The sequence below is a fragment of the Bactrocera tryoni genome, chromosome 3, assembly GCF_016617805.1.
Source record: "Bactrocera tryoni isolate S06 chromosome 3, CSIRO_BtryS06_freeze2, whole genome shotgun sequence".
In the NCBI taxonomy this organism is placed as follows: Eukaryota; Metazoa; Arthropoda; class Insecta; order Diptera; family Tephritidae; genus Bactrocera; species Bactrocera tryoni.
This window is the reverse complement of record NC_052501.1, coordinates 21,316,017-21,332,520: the sequence shown is the minus strand read 5'-3', so window position 1 is coordinate 21,332,520 and position 16,504 is coordinate 21,316,017. Positions and strand designations below refer to the sequence as shown.

Here is a 16,504-nt window from a genome sequence, read left to right as displayed (position 1 = left end):
CCTTTAACGATTATTCTTTGAGAGAGTAATTCATATTTCGTTCCGCATAAATTGAAGCTCACCTTATTCGTTTTAAAGTGTTATTTATGTAAATACAGGTAGTGGATATGTACATATGTATATATTAATTGCGTTATTTGCAAACACTATCAACAATGTGGAATGTGCCTCTTTGAAACTCTACGCTCACTGCACTGTTACTATTCTCAACGCAACTCAGCGCCGCTCACGGCAAGCAATCTAAACTCACTCAGCCGCACCGCTGTCCACTACGAGTCGCATTCTCACTGATAGGTCAATTTATTTGTTTTATAACAACCAAAGCTTTTCGTTATTTTTTTACAAGTGCCGAATGCAAGAGCACAAAACAGCACGATTGCAAGTTATTTGCATACCCAAATGCTCAAAAGCAGGTACAACTTAGAATGCGAGTAAGTGGATTGCTTCTCACGTCACGTTACATCACCGAGACAGGTTACAGATTTAAGCGGCAATTGGCGCGGTGGGCGGCTACGCCTGATCACCGCAGATGCGAGTAAATACAGTTTATAAACAGTTTGTGTTCAACTGTCGTTTAGTTCAGTTTCGTATTGAGCATCGTCGTTGAAGTTGGCGCGCAGGCGTTAAATAAATAAAACAGAAAAGTAAAAGTTGAATAGCAAGAGGGTTTAAAGTGGTGCGAAAAATTATTTAAGGTGAGGCGCATTTATAATCAGTGCAGTTGAACAAAGAAATCAGGTGCTACACAATATGAAAAAAAATATGAAAATATTTTTGTATAAATAATGACATTCACACTCGGAACGATAAAGTACGATAAATACTGAAGTGCTTTGAAGTAAAGTGGTTAAGCCACAATTTTGTGCCTTAAAACTCGGCATTGACTTCTGGCTTGCACTCGAAATACTGTGTAGATATGTATGTGCATATGCATGGTACATATATATATATACAAGTATACTTGTATATTTTTGCCATCTTATTGCTTTTGTTTGCATTTATTTCTGAAAACATCTAGTACATTCTTCTGAGCAAGCTTTAAGGCGCTGGCTAAAAGCCTTCGAAAACAGGTTGTGCTTAAGTGGCTCTACCAAATATCAAATGCGCTATAATAACAATAACCCATGCCAAACTTCGTGACGATATGTGATAAGATAAAAAGTTTTCCTTACGAGAACTTGATTTTGAAGGGTCAATTTGTATGGCAGCTACATACATGCTATAGTGATCGATCCGAACAATTTCTTCGGAGATTGTATATATGATTTGAAGAATGATCCATGTCACATTTCGTGAAGATATCTACTCGAATGACAAAGATTTCCTTACAAGAACTACATTTTAATCTTTCAGCAACAACATGCAATAGTTGTCCGATATGGGCCGATGCAACAAAAGAGCAGTTTCTTTGAGAGAAAGGGATGTGTGCAAAATTTCAGATCGATATCTCAGAAACAGAAGGAGTATTTTGAAAATAGCTAAATGGACTCAACGTGTCACTATGTTCATTTATATGTATACAAGGTGGGTTCCAAAGTAAACAGAACAGGAATCTAGCGCCCCCTAGCGCCATCTATATGTCAACCGGTGCGTTAGAATCTGCTATTATTATCAATTATCCAGTTAGAATTTCATGACATTTCATTGATTGTAAGTGAAGTTATTGCGTTTTATGTGTCAGTGGGTTTGTGTTTTCGGTGCGAAAATGAGGCCAACATTAAATTTTGTTTCAAAATTGGTAAAACTTTTACCGAAACGTTTCAATTGATGAAACAAATTTATGGCGATGATTGCCAATCCGGTAACAGAGTGCACGAGTGGTTTCAACCTTTTCAAAGCGGTTGTGAGTACATAAATAACGATCAACATGTGGTTCAATCAAAATCCGTGATCACTGGAAATTCCATCGAAACTGTGCGTGAATTCATTAAAAATCAGCCGAAGTCATAATTGAAATTGATGGAAATGGAATTGACCATCGCCAAAACATCGATTTATCGCATTTTGACTGAACATTTGGGCTTACGAAAGGTGTGTGCACGGTTTGTTCCGCACAAATTGACTGACGACCAAAAATTGCTCACAATCCGTCTCATCGATCGACGCTTGTGACCGATTATTTGACCAAAAATCACATTTTAACCATTAACAACTCTCCGTATTCACCTGATATGGCACCGTGCGACTTCTTCCTTTTCGGAAAAATGCATTTACCCATGAAAGGAAAGCGTTATGCAGACGTAGAGGCCATTCAAAAGGCTTGCACTGGCATACTGGCGGCCAACCGGCCAACGAGCTAAAATACTCGTTCGACATGCTTTTGGACCGTGCAAAAAGCTGTATTGAAGCAGAAGGAGAATAAAATAAATTGATTTTGCCGAAAAACCATTTGTGCTGCTTTTTTTAAGGCCTGTTTACTTTGGAACAATCCTTGTACATATATTTCAACTTCCCCTTCAATGGCACCTTGATCGCCTTTCAGAGTCTTAAATCATCTTTCCAGAGAAAATACTTAAGTTCTCTCTTGAGTGAACTTATAAGATATACTAATGTGACCTGGTCTACGAAAAGGGAGCTAACGTGCGAAAACTAGTTTTCTGGGAAAAGCTGTTAAAAATAATCGTCAGTTTCTCGTTATCTCATTAATTGTTCTCCTTTTTTTTGACACCTAAGCCCCCTCTCCGTAGACCAGGTCACATATAGTGCGGATGAAGATTTTCTCATTGAGTTTATAATAAAATAAAATAATCGACATAAATAAATATAATAATATTATTGATTTACAAGTCAAGTCAGTTTAATGTTGCCAACATACACAATTGTTAGAAGACTGCCTTAAATTACATCCGTAAATTTCCGTTTAAGCTTTCAGTTTACTAATAATAATTTCAATTTCGGGAACAAGCAATAGTCACAATGTTCATAAAGATGATGGCACCAAACATCAACCGGAAACTTTCCTAGTAATTTTAAACTCAAATACTCAGAGAACTGTCGTATTACCTATATTTTTCTTTATCGGCATATCTCTAAGATGTATTGATAGGCATAAAGCCCCTTTAATCATTTTGTAACAGCAATTCCACAGGAAGCACATAGTAATATAAGAATTCTGGCTATTAATACCAATCAAAGAATTATTTTTCTAACAAAAAACGTCAATATCTCTGAATCAACCAAATATATATAATACAATAAACCCAAATCAAAGCAAGCATGTGTACCAACTTAAACGATTTTTGCTCTTTTAGAATCTTCGAGGTATAAGAGATATCTTGAAACCTGGTATACATCTGCTCAGATTTGACTTGACTGAAAAAAAAAACAAAAAAAAAAGTTTTACGTATTTTTATACAAAAGTTTACTATTGCCTTCAAAATAGGCTCCCTTTTAGCCAATACAAGCATGCCAAGGCTCAATCCAATTTTCCATACATTTGTAATAAACCTCGGCTAGAATAGCCCACTGCGCTTCCAGCAAATTTTGCATTTTTCGGTTTCAGCTTAATTTGAAGCTGGTTTGTTCTTCAGCATATATCATACAGCTTCTACTCGACATCGTATTTGCTAAATTGCAGGATTTTTGAAACGAGTCTAGCATTGACAGGCCTCATACCCAAAATATTATCCTAAACATTAACCAAAATATTATCGAAAATGTGTTGACTTCATCCATAACAGATGTTCTCTCTGCTATCTCTCATACCCAAATACAATCACAAACAAAAATCTACTATCTCTCTGCCATCACTGCGATTGCCAAGCACTGTTTCTCTAACTTTTTCGATGTTATCGTCATTGACAGAGATTTGCATACTCTACTACAAAACTTCATTCATTGGGGAACAATTTTTTTATCATTGTACCCAAGATAGTTCAGAGAAGTTTTGATTTACTGATCTATTTTTTTTATTTTTCATTGGACATTATATAAAGTACATTAAGTAGAATTTAAAAAATGAGATCGACGTTTCAGAACAACGAAAATACTCTTGTATGAGAAAAGATATAAGTTTGACATTTTTTAACTGTGAAAGCAAGCTGTCAATGTCACTAATTTTCCTGATTATCAATTTTGGTTATCTTTATTACCAAGAAAACTAGCCAGATCACGATCATAGAGCAAAAAAGTCATGTTATACTTTATTTTATGAAGTCAATTAGAACAAATATTTAGAAAGTTTGCTAATTGCCACTTTATTTGTAAAATGAACCAGAAATCATTATATATGTTTGTTATTTGGTAATTTAGATTAACACCGTAATCACCTAAGCGAATAGCGCAGTGTAAAAATTGTCATACTGTGATCTAATCTACTATTGAGATCTCTATTATTTGCAACGAAATTGAAATTTACTTTCATAAAACGCAAAATTCTACCCTGAAACTATTTTAATTGCTGATTATGTGTTAATTGTTGTATCACAGAAAATATTATCAAGGTTGTGTTTCGTTGTGGAATTACTACTTTCTCCTAAAATGGTGTACTCACTACTTTAAATTCTTTATTAAAAATCACAAAACTTTTAAAACGAAGGAGAAAAATACACACACATATAGTAATTTTTTAAATGTGAAAAATATAAAAAAAAATTTAATAAAAAACAACAATAAACATAATGACTTGCCTCTTGAAAATTAATCCAATTATGACATGATAAGCAATACGTGATTCTAAACTAATACTTAAAATGTCATATACATACCTATTTAAATTATTATAAATGATTTTAATTGCATTTACGTACCTACTATTTTTGCTATTATTATTTTAAGCCTACATATTTAATGGCTTTAATGATTTTTTTTCTCAGGTCAAAGATCTATCAAAATACCTAAGCTTATCAGTGATTACCACGAATCATGATGCGGATTGTGATTACTCCAGGAGTACTCACTTAAAACACAAATATATGTATTATGCATATTTACCGGTTACAATTGTCTTAGATAACAAATTAAAAACTTTCCTACGAGAGTATTGAAACTTAGTATCTGAGATTAAGTAGACAACCATTATACAGCAAAGCAATTCATTCATTGGGTTTAAATATTTCAAGTGTACTCTTTCATTGTTTAGCAAAAATTGCTGAAAAATATTTTTTAATGACTTAGCGATTTTTATGGCATTTCGAGGGTCACCCAATATGTTTGGTATTCAATAAAAAATTGTTTAACTCTTCTTTGAAAATTAGATTTCATTTCTAAAAGTAAAAGTTAAAAAAAAACATTCTTTGCAAAATTTTATTTCATTGTACCTTGAACAGGGTCTATTAATTTTACCACGAAGTTTGTAACAAGAAAACGTTGGAGACCCTATAAAATATACCTACTACACATACACTATAAATATGTACATATATGTAACTGATCAGTGTAATGAGCCGAGTCGGTTTACCCAAATCCGTCTTTAGTATATGTATGTATGTATATATCTAAATTAATGCCTCAGTTTTGACAGTATTGATCTGAAATTTTTGTATATGTAATTTTTTCGCCCAAAAAACTGCACGTTTGTCAGAACCGCCGATATCCTACAACTATCGAATATAGCTACCATACAAAAAAATTCATCAAATTCGTGTCTTTATATGGAAAACTTTTTTATTTGACAATATATCTTCACGAAATGGATTGTTGTCAAAATCAAAATCTTTTTATAATTTTGTAAGCTATAAGAAAGCTACCTGTAAAGAGTATTATAGTGGTGGGCTTTTTTCTTGTTTTTCAATTTTTATAGTGATCTTTCAACGTTTCAATACCACTTTCTAGTACGAAATGCCCTTTGACGTGTACTTCATCATGACTGGCAGTCTTATTTCCAGCGAATTGAGGTCTGAGAACCTAAAAGATTCGGTCAGTCCAAAGCCGAGGAATAAGTTGAATACTTAAGCAATTCCAAGCAAATTTGCTATAGTTGTTATTAACGGTTTGACAAGCTTTGGATTTTGATAGAATATTGCTTTTTGAGGGGAAAAAATATAGTTGAAGCAAAAACTTGGCTTGATGACTAGTTTCCGGACATTGCCCCAGATAAAACAAACATCAAGGATTATTATGTTAAGTTTAGACGTAGCGAAATTAGCAGCGAAAACAGTGAACGCAGTGGGCGCCCAAAAGAGGTCCAGAAAATAATTTTGGATGACCGTAAACTGAAATTGTTCGACAGCGCAGGCACTCTAAAGATATCAGCTGAACGTGTACAATATATAATTCACGAATATTTGGGTATGAGAAATCTCTGTGCAAAGTGGGTGCCGCGTGATCTAACTTGGATGAAACATGGCTCCATTATTCCACTCCGCAGTCCAATTGACAGTCATCCGGGTGGACTACGCACGATGAACCCGCTCCAAAGCATGGATAAACGCAACAGTCGGCTGGCAAGGTTATGGCGTCTGTATTTTGGGATGCGTATGGAATAATTTTTATTGCCTACCTTGAAAAGGGAGGATCATCAACAACGTTTGAAGGACGTAATCACCGAAAAACGGTCGCTTTTGTAGCAAAGAAAAGTGCTATTTGACGAAGACAATGCACCGTGTCACAAGTCAGTGAAAACAAACACACATATGAATTTGGCTCCGGAAACCAACGTATTCTCCAGATTCAGACCCCAAACGACTATTTTCTGTTCTCAGTTCTCAAAAGAATGCTCGCTGCGAAAAAAATTTCTTTAATTGAAGAGCTGATCGCCAAAACTGAGACCTATTTGGAAGCATAGGGCAAATCGTACAACAAAAAATGGTATTGGAAAGTTTGAGGGTCACTATAATTAGTGTATCACCCTTGACAGGAACTGCATATGTTGATTAAAAAACAAGAATTTTGTCAAAAAACGTGTAGGCCAGGGACTTTTCAATTGGTTATATACAAACTTTTAAGAGTTTCTTCAGCTTAATCCGAAATAATTTTGTGGATTTTTTTTAATAGCTTCGCCCATACCAGTCTCTTTGTGCCTCGGAGCTCATATGATATGTACGGAATTGACCAAGCCACTTAGAAGTGCCTACTTCGTCTGACGTAGAGCCCGAATAACTCTCAATAAAATACTTTTTGGTATCAGCAGCGTATTTTCGTTAAATATATAGCTGTACATGTTCATTTCTTTCAAAACCTAGCATTTTATGTCCACTTGTTTACCTTAGTCTCACTGTGTAATTTGCACGTAGATTATTTCTTATTTGTACTTTGTATGGCATTAATATGTAATATTTGATTTCAAGTGGCACTCTTAAAACAAGGGGATTTTTGTAGTTATTTTGTCTTGCTTTGTATCTCAAAATGTTAGAAGTAAGCACTGCAGGTCTTACGACATTTAATCTCAAAAATGTTCTGTTCGAAAATTTATTCAGAAATCTGAAAGTATTTAGACCACCCTCGTTAGCATTCAATTTATATGTGCTAAACAAGGTCATAATGAAATGAAATAGCGTTGAATACGATGCAAAATAGTAGGCATATTTCAACAAATATTTATGGATCATTAAATGAGAAAATGAAATATCTCAGGGATACGGAAACACACTTCCACAAATATGCGCACGATTCTCAAGCGTTACTACTTGAGTTGTAGGCATACTATAGATATAAAAAATATAATAATAGGTAAATATATACGAGTATAACACATGCTAGCCTACAAAAATGATATGCAAAAAAATCAGCGCAATTGGAAAGGCAGCAATTGAAGTGGACGTAACCCTGTAAGTTTCTACATTTGTAGCAAAATTACAGAGAATAAGTGCTTCAGCACTAAAGCGCTATAAAAGCACGAATATAATCATACATACATATATATGTACATATGTGGATACATACCTACCAGTAAATAGGTATGTCTCAGTTTTATATGAAAAGTGAATTCACCTTTCCAATAAAATTCATTTGGGCAAATCTCACTTTATGCTCACTGACCCACAAAAAATTTAAAAATTAAGGTTATGCTGACAGTCAGAGTAAATCACAGGGGGGCAGTGTAAATTACAAATGTCGGGGAGATTTTGTCGATGTGTGTTTTGTTTCTTATCAGCGAATTTTTTATTTTATTCATAAATTTTGCAACGTATGTTTATGTATTTTCGCTTCCCGAAATAAATATGTGATATATGTATGATTCGTTTAGTTTTAACAGCTGTTTTCGAGCAACGTAGTTGACACTGGCTTTTGACGTCAAGCAATAAATCACAACGCAGCTATTGTACGACAGACTCTAAACATTCATTATTGTTGCAGTTGTTGTTGCTTTTTTTCTTGAATGGATAACATTACACCAGCTCAAATATCACTTTCGATGTTATATTTATATATTTTTCGATTTTCAAACGACATTTTTCTTATAAAAAATTAAACTATCTCATTAATTTTACGACCTTAACGGTAAAAAATATTGCTTTTATAGTAAAATATATAATTTGTCCCTCATAATTTTTTTCCTGTACATTGATTTCTCGCACAGTTGGTTGGTACATACATACATACTACTATGAGCAAAAAAAAAGTAAGACTTATTCCCCAAAATCTATGTCGTCCCCTCAAAGTAATACATATACTTGTGCCAACTTTTTTTCCAATTTGAGAAACAGTTGTCAAAGTCAATTTCATGTATTACCTTCAATGCGTTATCGGCCGAAAATTCCGGGCACAGTTGTTGACAGTTTAGCATTTCGGAAGGAATTCAGAGTGCACCACACATCGATAATTTAATTAAATTTTTAATATAACCTTGATTTTTGACCTACTTTGGCGTGGTTTTTTTGGCTTCGGATCACCTTTGTCACGATATTCGGCCGACTGATCATTGTTTCTGGGTCGTAAGCATAGATCCAAAACTCATAGCCAGTAATAATACGTTTCATTACATCCTGAGAGTCGGAAAGCATTATTTCACAGACATTAACGCGAGCGTCCTACTAATAAGCAGCTTCTTAGCGAGAAAAAAAGGTGTGCAAAATTAGACCGATATCTCAAAAACTGAAAGACTAGTTCACACATATACAGACAGAGAGACGGACATAACTAAATCGACTCAGCTCATCAAGCTGATCATTTATATGTATGAACATATGTATATAATTTATAAGGTCTCCTTCGTTTCTTGATTTCCAGGGTGTACAAGCTTCGTTGCAAACTTTATACACTCTGATCAGAGTATAAATATATACATATATAATTAAAAAATATCTGAAAAATCTCAGAGCGGTTATTGGCCATTAATCGAAATTGTTTCGGAACCATCCTCTGGGATGTGCGACTTTGCATGTCGAGGGACAAAAGACGTAAGAAACAATCTGTGTCTTTCTAAAGTTGGTTTTGACGTCAAAAGCTAAATGTCATACTAAAAAAACTTCTCTGACAGTTTTGTAATTGTTTGATTCAAAATTGTTTGACGGTGTGGAGGGTTTTGCGTTGATTATTTTTTATGTCGTAATAAGAATTCAAATATGAGTAGACATGGATGTGACCCTATTTAGTTTATTTCAGGACCATGCTTAGAGAACTTCATAAAAAGAAGTATTTTCTAGGCACATAAGGTAATACGGAATATAGTCGCGAGGTTGTTTTAGTTAGTTGTAGTAGCTTAAGATATCTATAATTTTATCTCAGTTCCATTCGTTATAGCTATATACTACTTTTTCGTTCTCCGAGTATGACAATATAGATTAATTTAGACATATTACTCTACAAAAGTGTTTTACACATACAAGCACATAAAAGTATATACTAAAATAACTCGCATATTGATATTCAAATATTAAACTGTTACTCTCCCTCATTTTAGTGAATTGCCAAAAAAATGCACTCTCATTACGCCTTAATAGTCACAGTGGCCTTGTGTGCGGTCAGCGCCCTGGCACAGGTAAGGTCTTAACAGTGAATTAAATTTATTTTTAGATATGTATTTATGTGTCTAATGTGCTTTATGTATCGTCATTATTAATAATGGTGCCGCAATCTCAGAAAAGTTCCACAATGGAAGCGATTGCCTACTTGGCGGGTACCTCCACGGTGAAGGGTAATGTCACTTTCATTCAAAATGGCTGCTCCGAAAATGTTCACGTGCGGGTCTATTTGGAGGGACTGACTCCCGGTAAACACGGTTTCCATGTGCACGAGAAGGGCGACTTGACGGGCGGCTGTCTCAGTACTGGCGCACATTTTAATCCCGATAAGGTAGGTATTTGACAAATTTCTATATTATTATAACAAAAAATCGTAAAAAATAGTCAATGTCTTTCTAAATTAAATTAAATTCAAAGTTACGCACTAGTTCATTATGTAAATACTTCAATATATTAGTCGATCACCAGCTGAATGAGCCGCAGCCTTTATCGTTATACAAAAAAGAGGCGCAAAACTTTTCATTTGCAAGAATTCGTGACTAATATGACCTACGAGTTGCTTTGAGAGATGGCAAAGTGGTTAACTAATTCACTCGATTTCCTTCTACGGTTACCCAATCTCATGAATTTTTGCGATATTCTCTGGCGTCACTGCCTCTTGTAACCTTCGTGCACAAGGTGCATCATTTGTGCTGGTATGGAATGACAAAATTCAGCATGCCAGTGTTCGACCATTGAATATACGGGAACATACTTGCCTTAACTTTCGTCAAGCCATCAATTCGCACCAACGGTTTTTTTGTCCATCCACAGAAGTCATAATTTTTATATCGTAATCAGGGTATACGTATATTAAGTTTGCCATGAAGTCTGTAACACCCAAAAAGAAGTATCGCGTACATATGAATATAAAGAATTAGCGTGACGAGCTGTGTCGATTTAGCTATATACATTAATGAAGAAAATTCTAGTTTTGATGTGGTCGAATGTTAGCTTTAATGCTGAACAGGGTATATTAAGTTTTTCAGTTGCTTGTAACTCCCAGAAAGAAACCTATATATATAAATTATCAGTATTATAAACTGAGCCGATTTATTCATGTTCGTCTGTCTTCTGTGTTATCGTCTGTCGATATATACTTGTACATATACGGTCTAGTCTCTCAGTTTTTCAGATATTGATCTGAAAATTTACATCTGTTTTTTTCTCAACAAGAAGCCGCTCATTTATCGAAGCGGCCGATATCGGAGCAATATAGCATATAGCAGGCATACAAACTGAACAATCGGTAAAAAGTGCTTGTATGGAAAACTTTTTCATTTGAAAAGATATCTTCACGAAATTTGTTGTGATCGGACTACTAAATCATATAGCTGCCATACAAACTGAGCAATCGGAGTCAAGTACTATTTGTACAGAAAACTTTTTCATTTGACAAGATATGCTCACCAAATTTGGCAAGGATTATTGGATCTAAGGAAATAATGCAATATTTAAAGAAATTGTTTAGGTTGGATCACTATAGCATATAGCTGCCATACAAACTGAACGATCGGGCTCAAGTTCTTCTAAGGAACCTTTTGTATTTGTGAAGGATATTAATTCGGCACAGTCGAAGTTAACATTTTCTCTTGTTCTATTATAACTAAAAAAGAGATAGATTCACTTTGAGGCCTATGTATGTATGTACATATGTATAACTCGAAAAGGATTCAATTGCAATGTCATGAAACTTTGCTAATATATAGTATATCCATATCTAATTAATATTCCATACTAATGCGCATAACTAAAATAAAACAATGTCTCCTCCACAGATGGATCACGGTGCGCCTGGCGATGAAGTGCGTCACGTTGGCGATCTCGGCAATATAGAGGCCGATGCGAATGGCATTGTCGATACAACTTTCACCGACCACTTAATCAGTTTAACTGGCAAACGTACAATCGTCGGACGCGGTTTAGTCGTGCACGAATTAACCGACGATTTGGGCAAGGGTAACCATTCCGATTCGAAGAAGACTGGAAATGCCGGTGGACGTCTGGCTTGCGGTGTCATCGGTGTTAAGTAAATAAATATACTCACAACATGCATACACATCTACACTAAGAAAGCTTCAACAAACGCTAAACATTATCTGTAACTGTTGTTTATAACTGTTTTGTCACTCAGTGAATCGAATTATTGTAGTTACCACTCTTTTCATTTAAGCATATTGTAACTTTACTATGTATTTGGTATTATTTTCTTCTGTCCTCCTGTTCTGCTGCACTTCTGTTATTTTATTATATACTCAAATTGTATTTTCCTTTTATGTATCTTTCCGTTTCTTACGTTTTTATGGAAATTTTATATACTCATGTTTTTGCACTAATTATTGTTTATAAACAGAAACAAGTTCGCAATACTCTGTGGCTTTGTCATCGCTTTGTTGTAAAGTAACTCGAATAAAATCGTTTGTGGTTAATCGAATCTGCCAAATTAACATTAAACTGTACTTTGCTTATTTACCTACATATTCGTGTTTGTATTTATTTTGGGTGTTTATTTTGATTAGCTGTTTATTTTGTACTTGTGCACTTGTTAATACGTATCATTCTTTTTTATTTCGTGTATATTTAGTTTTAATTAAAGGTAACACAGCACACACACATACATGTTTCGTATATGAACAACACTGAGTAAAGCCTAACAGGCGGCTCCTTCAAGGGCAGGTATGGGCCTAAAAAATATTTAGTATCCTTAACTACCAACCAAAGTAAATTTACATTCTGACAAAGTAGTACCTGGAAATTGTACACAAACATTGTCGCCCTCAAAGTAATCCCCACCAGATGTAATACACTTATGCCTACGAGTTTTCCAGTTATCGAAACACTTTTCATAAGCACTTTTTAGTGGATGGGCTTCAGCTCCTTCAGTGAATTTTGTTTTATCTGTACGATCGACTGAAAACAGTTTCCAAGGAGCGACAAATTCAGTTTGAGGAACAAGAAAAAATCACACGGCGCCAAATCTAGTGAAAAAGGTGGTATTCATCGCGTTTTGGGCTTTAAATTCGGTATGAATCATGGCTCGATGTGATGGTGAATTATCATCGTGTAAATTTCGGCCGCTTCCGACGTATGCTCATAGTGATCTGTTTAGGGTATTCTTTTTGGAAAAAATTCCGCTTTATCGGGACGAGTCGAGCAAGAACGCGTTTCATACTCAAAATATTCACCAAAATCATTCAAGCGGACTCGTGAGAGATTTCGAACTATCTCTCTAACACTTGTCTGACGATTTTCAAGCACCATATTTTTCACTTTTTTTAATATGTTCATCGTTTGAAGGAGTCGAAGGTCATCCAGAACGTGGCATGTCTTCGACGATCTCTTGACCGTCTTTGAAGGTTTTGTACCACTCGTAGGCTTGTGTTTTTTATAGAACTAAATCACCGTAAGCCTTTTCTAACATTCGTAGCGATTCTGCACACTAAATTTGGTTAGAAATACAGAATTTGAGAAAAATTTTTTTTTCGATATTTTTATCCATTGTAAAAAGCGCAACGTATCACTGAGGTGTACCGACTTAAGCAGCTACTGTTAACAAATCAACTTAGCAAAATACACTTTTTTAATATCATTTACAATTTCCGGAAGCTTTTTTGTCACAATGTGTATAGGACAGATCCAATGAAAAATTCAATTTAAATACATTTTAAAAATTAATGCCAGTATATCTTGACCTAATTTTTTTGAGAATTATCGCATTTAGGTAGTTTCGAACATAATTGTTATATAGGAAATGCCATATGTGTGGTTATCACTCGATTTTGTCTTTTTCATACACTAAGGTAAAATAGTGAAACAGAGTGTTCCCACCGTGTTTGCCTGGCATAACTTTTGTAATTTACGAGATATGTACATTAAACATTTTAGAGAAAAAGGCCACTCCCATTTTCATAACATTTGAAACCTCTAACACCATTTTGTAGAGCAGAAATTTCCAGCATTTTCGATTTATAATGATTTTGTATTATTGAGTTATAAAATTCATAAAAAAAAAATGGTTTAAAATATTCAAACTTAAACCGTTAATATCTTTTAAAATGTTAGGTTGACGAAAAAATCAAGATGAATTTTTCTAGAGTACGAGTATTCAATTTCCTACAAAATCTATTAAACGAGATATTTCTTCAAGTAGCCGGAAGCGAGATTTGAATTTTTCTATCTGATAATGAGAAAAAAATAGAAAACTGTAAGGCTGAGGACCCTCCCGTTACAATTAAGCGTTCATACTTGCAGAGATTTTTTAGAGGTTTCTAAGAACTTACATCTAAGTGTAGCAAGCGAAAAAAAATCGTTTTTTTTTCATCCTAATGTACTATTGTATGAAAGACAAACCTTGAGAGGTCAATTTGGTTCGTCAACTTTATCAGTTTGAAATACATAATTATGTTTCAATCTGGATTATTTTTAGGTACGAGTATTACAATTACAAGTTAAGTTAAGGTATGAAAATGCTACTTTTTTGATAACGCTGTAACTCATTTTGGAGGTCTGAGAAGTATCCGTATTACGCTGAAACTAGACGCCTTATCACCCTTGTGTTTATGGCCATACTCGTAGTTTTTATAGGGGAATAACTATGTATATGTACAAGCACACTAAGAACAATAAATTGTAACATTTTTCGATCTAATCTCATGACATTCGGATCTGCATAATTCTAAAAGTAGTCGAATTTGAAAATAAAACAAATTCCGCCAAACCATCAACATTGTGCAGAGTTCCTTGAAGTGTGCTTTCTGGTGATTAAAACCCATCAAACACAAAGAGCTTCAGGAAATCGAACAACATTAGCAAATGCTCCTTTGAACCTGTTCTTTGAATTGTTTAACGAAGAGTTACCCTTGAACAACAAGTACTTTCATGTTTAATAATTGGATAGAGGCATTTAATCCGATGACAATGTTTCAAAGTATTCTAGAAACATTTTGATAAGATTTTTGGGGTAATTTATATAAGTTATTTTTTTAGAAGAAAATAAATTCATAATTAGAGAACTCAAATATTTGATTTAGGGCATATACACTTTTGACTAGCAACCCTTGTCGTATTATTCTTGAAAATAATGATGCTTTTGAAAACAAAGTGTGGATAGCAGGAAATTCAAAAATCGTATGTCTTAATAACTCATCTTTTCTTCTAATTTGTTTTCCCTTTTCAAGCACTTAACTGATAATTCACTTTACTTTCATCTATTACTTTTAATATCTTAAAACCGAACAAATATATTAAGTTTGGCAACTAGAAATTGTAAAGGAGATGCGATCTTAATTCCCTAATCTAGCAATATAGTTACAGACTTTGTCAAGTATAGATCTTGAAATGACTTTTTAATTTGGTATAGCCACAATATTTAACGTTATTAAAATATTTTACAATTCTAAACATAAACAATATCGTAGAGTAAAAGTAAACACACGCTTCTAACCCTAAAAGTCGGTACATTCGTATGGGAGCACATATGGAACGCACTTCAAGTAACTAACCAAACATGAATACATCAGTCGAAACTAATGCCAAATGCATTGAAAACTTTGAAACATATTTTTCCAGAGCTTATACACCACCACAAGTACCCGCTGTAAGTTGTGAACCGACATTTTATGTGCCACATCAACAGCCGCACGATCATGTTGTCTATCCCATTCTAACTTCGAGCCTACCATATCCATACGCCTTGCCATATTTTTATTAAAAAACAAAAAAATTCAAAGTAAACGTTTAGAGGCATCATTTGTAAAACTTAATCATATAAAATATTATTAAAAATATTTGTTTGTGTGTGTAATTCTTTTAGGAATGTGTTAAAAAAAATTTCATAAAATCATAAAAATCGCTTATATGCAGTTATTTTTGATTTGAGACCACAAATTTAACAGTTTTAACTACTAACATTTTTAGCGACATCGGTGATGAATGGCCCTGTTCGAGCGCTACAGGAAAAGTGGTTTCAATATTTGCCTTCGTCCTAACGGTATTAACCAGTCGCGTGCTCTCTTAGGTGATTGCAACTCAAACGAAGTATAAGAGAATGGAAGCAGGATGTCAGCTTCTTATAGATCGCAATTTTAGAAATAATTCATGAAGTTAACAACAGAAATAATTTATGAAACACAAAAGTATTGAATTAATTTATTTAAAAAAAAAAGTAAAAAACTATTTTTAACAATATTTATAGGTAAGAATACTAAAAAAATACATAATAAAATAAATTTCGCCATTCGGCACAAATAAATCCAGTTTTATTGAAGAAAAAATAATAATTTTAAATACTTTATTCCACACAGAAATTTATACACTGAGCAAAAAATAGTAAGACTTTTTTCATAATTTATAAATTTTTAATATATTCTTCAAATTCCCGGAATAAATCAGGTGAATACGTTGTTTCCGGCACGATATTGGTTGAAAATTGGGTGGAAAACTCTCGAAGGATCAACGCATAATACTCAAAAAATATTCCATGTTGGCAATTTGGCCGGTCGGAAAGAGTTCAGAATTCAGAAACTGTCAACATAGCCGTGATTTTACACATGTTTTGACGTGTTTTTTCGAACTCAGCTCACCATTGCCACGATATTCGACCGATTGATCGTCTGTTTCCAGGT

General features: G+C 34.1%; 1 protein-coding gene across 3 annotated transcripts; it reads left to right on the top strand.

Moving 5' to 3' along the window:
* Window positions 1-550: 550 nt before the first annotated feature.
* Window positions 551-16,034, top strand: LOC120771048 (extracellular superoxide dismutase [Cu-Zn]). Of its 3 annotated transcripts, none has more exons than XM_040098851.1 (5): window positions 551-695; window positions 9,782-9,859; window positions 9,961-10,173; window positions 11,660-11,910; window positions 15,450-15,667. In XM_040098851.1, the coding sequence occupies exons 2-5, from the start codon at window positions 9,797-9,799 to the stop codon at window positions 15,589-15,591; spliced, it is 669 nt and encodes a 222-aa protein (XP_039954785.1). In that variant the 5' UTR covers window positions 551-695; window positions 9,782-9,796; the 3' UTR covers window positions 15,592-15,667. The 3 variants fall into 3 exon arrangements, with proteins under 3 accessions (XP_039954785.1, XP_039954783.1, XP_039954784.1); XM_040098849.1 differs by lacking the exon at window positions 15,450-15,667 and adding an exon at window positions 15,798-16,034 and having other exon boundaries at window positions 552-695; XM_040098850.1 differs by lacking the exon at window positions 15,450-15,667 and adding an exon at window positions 15,798-16,034 and having other exon boundaries at window positions 552-738.
* Window positions 16,035-16,504: the final 470 nt, after the last annotated feature.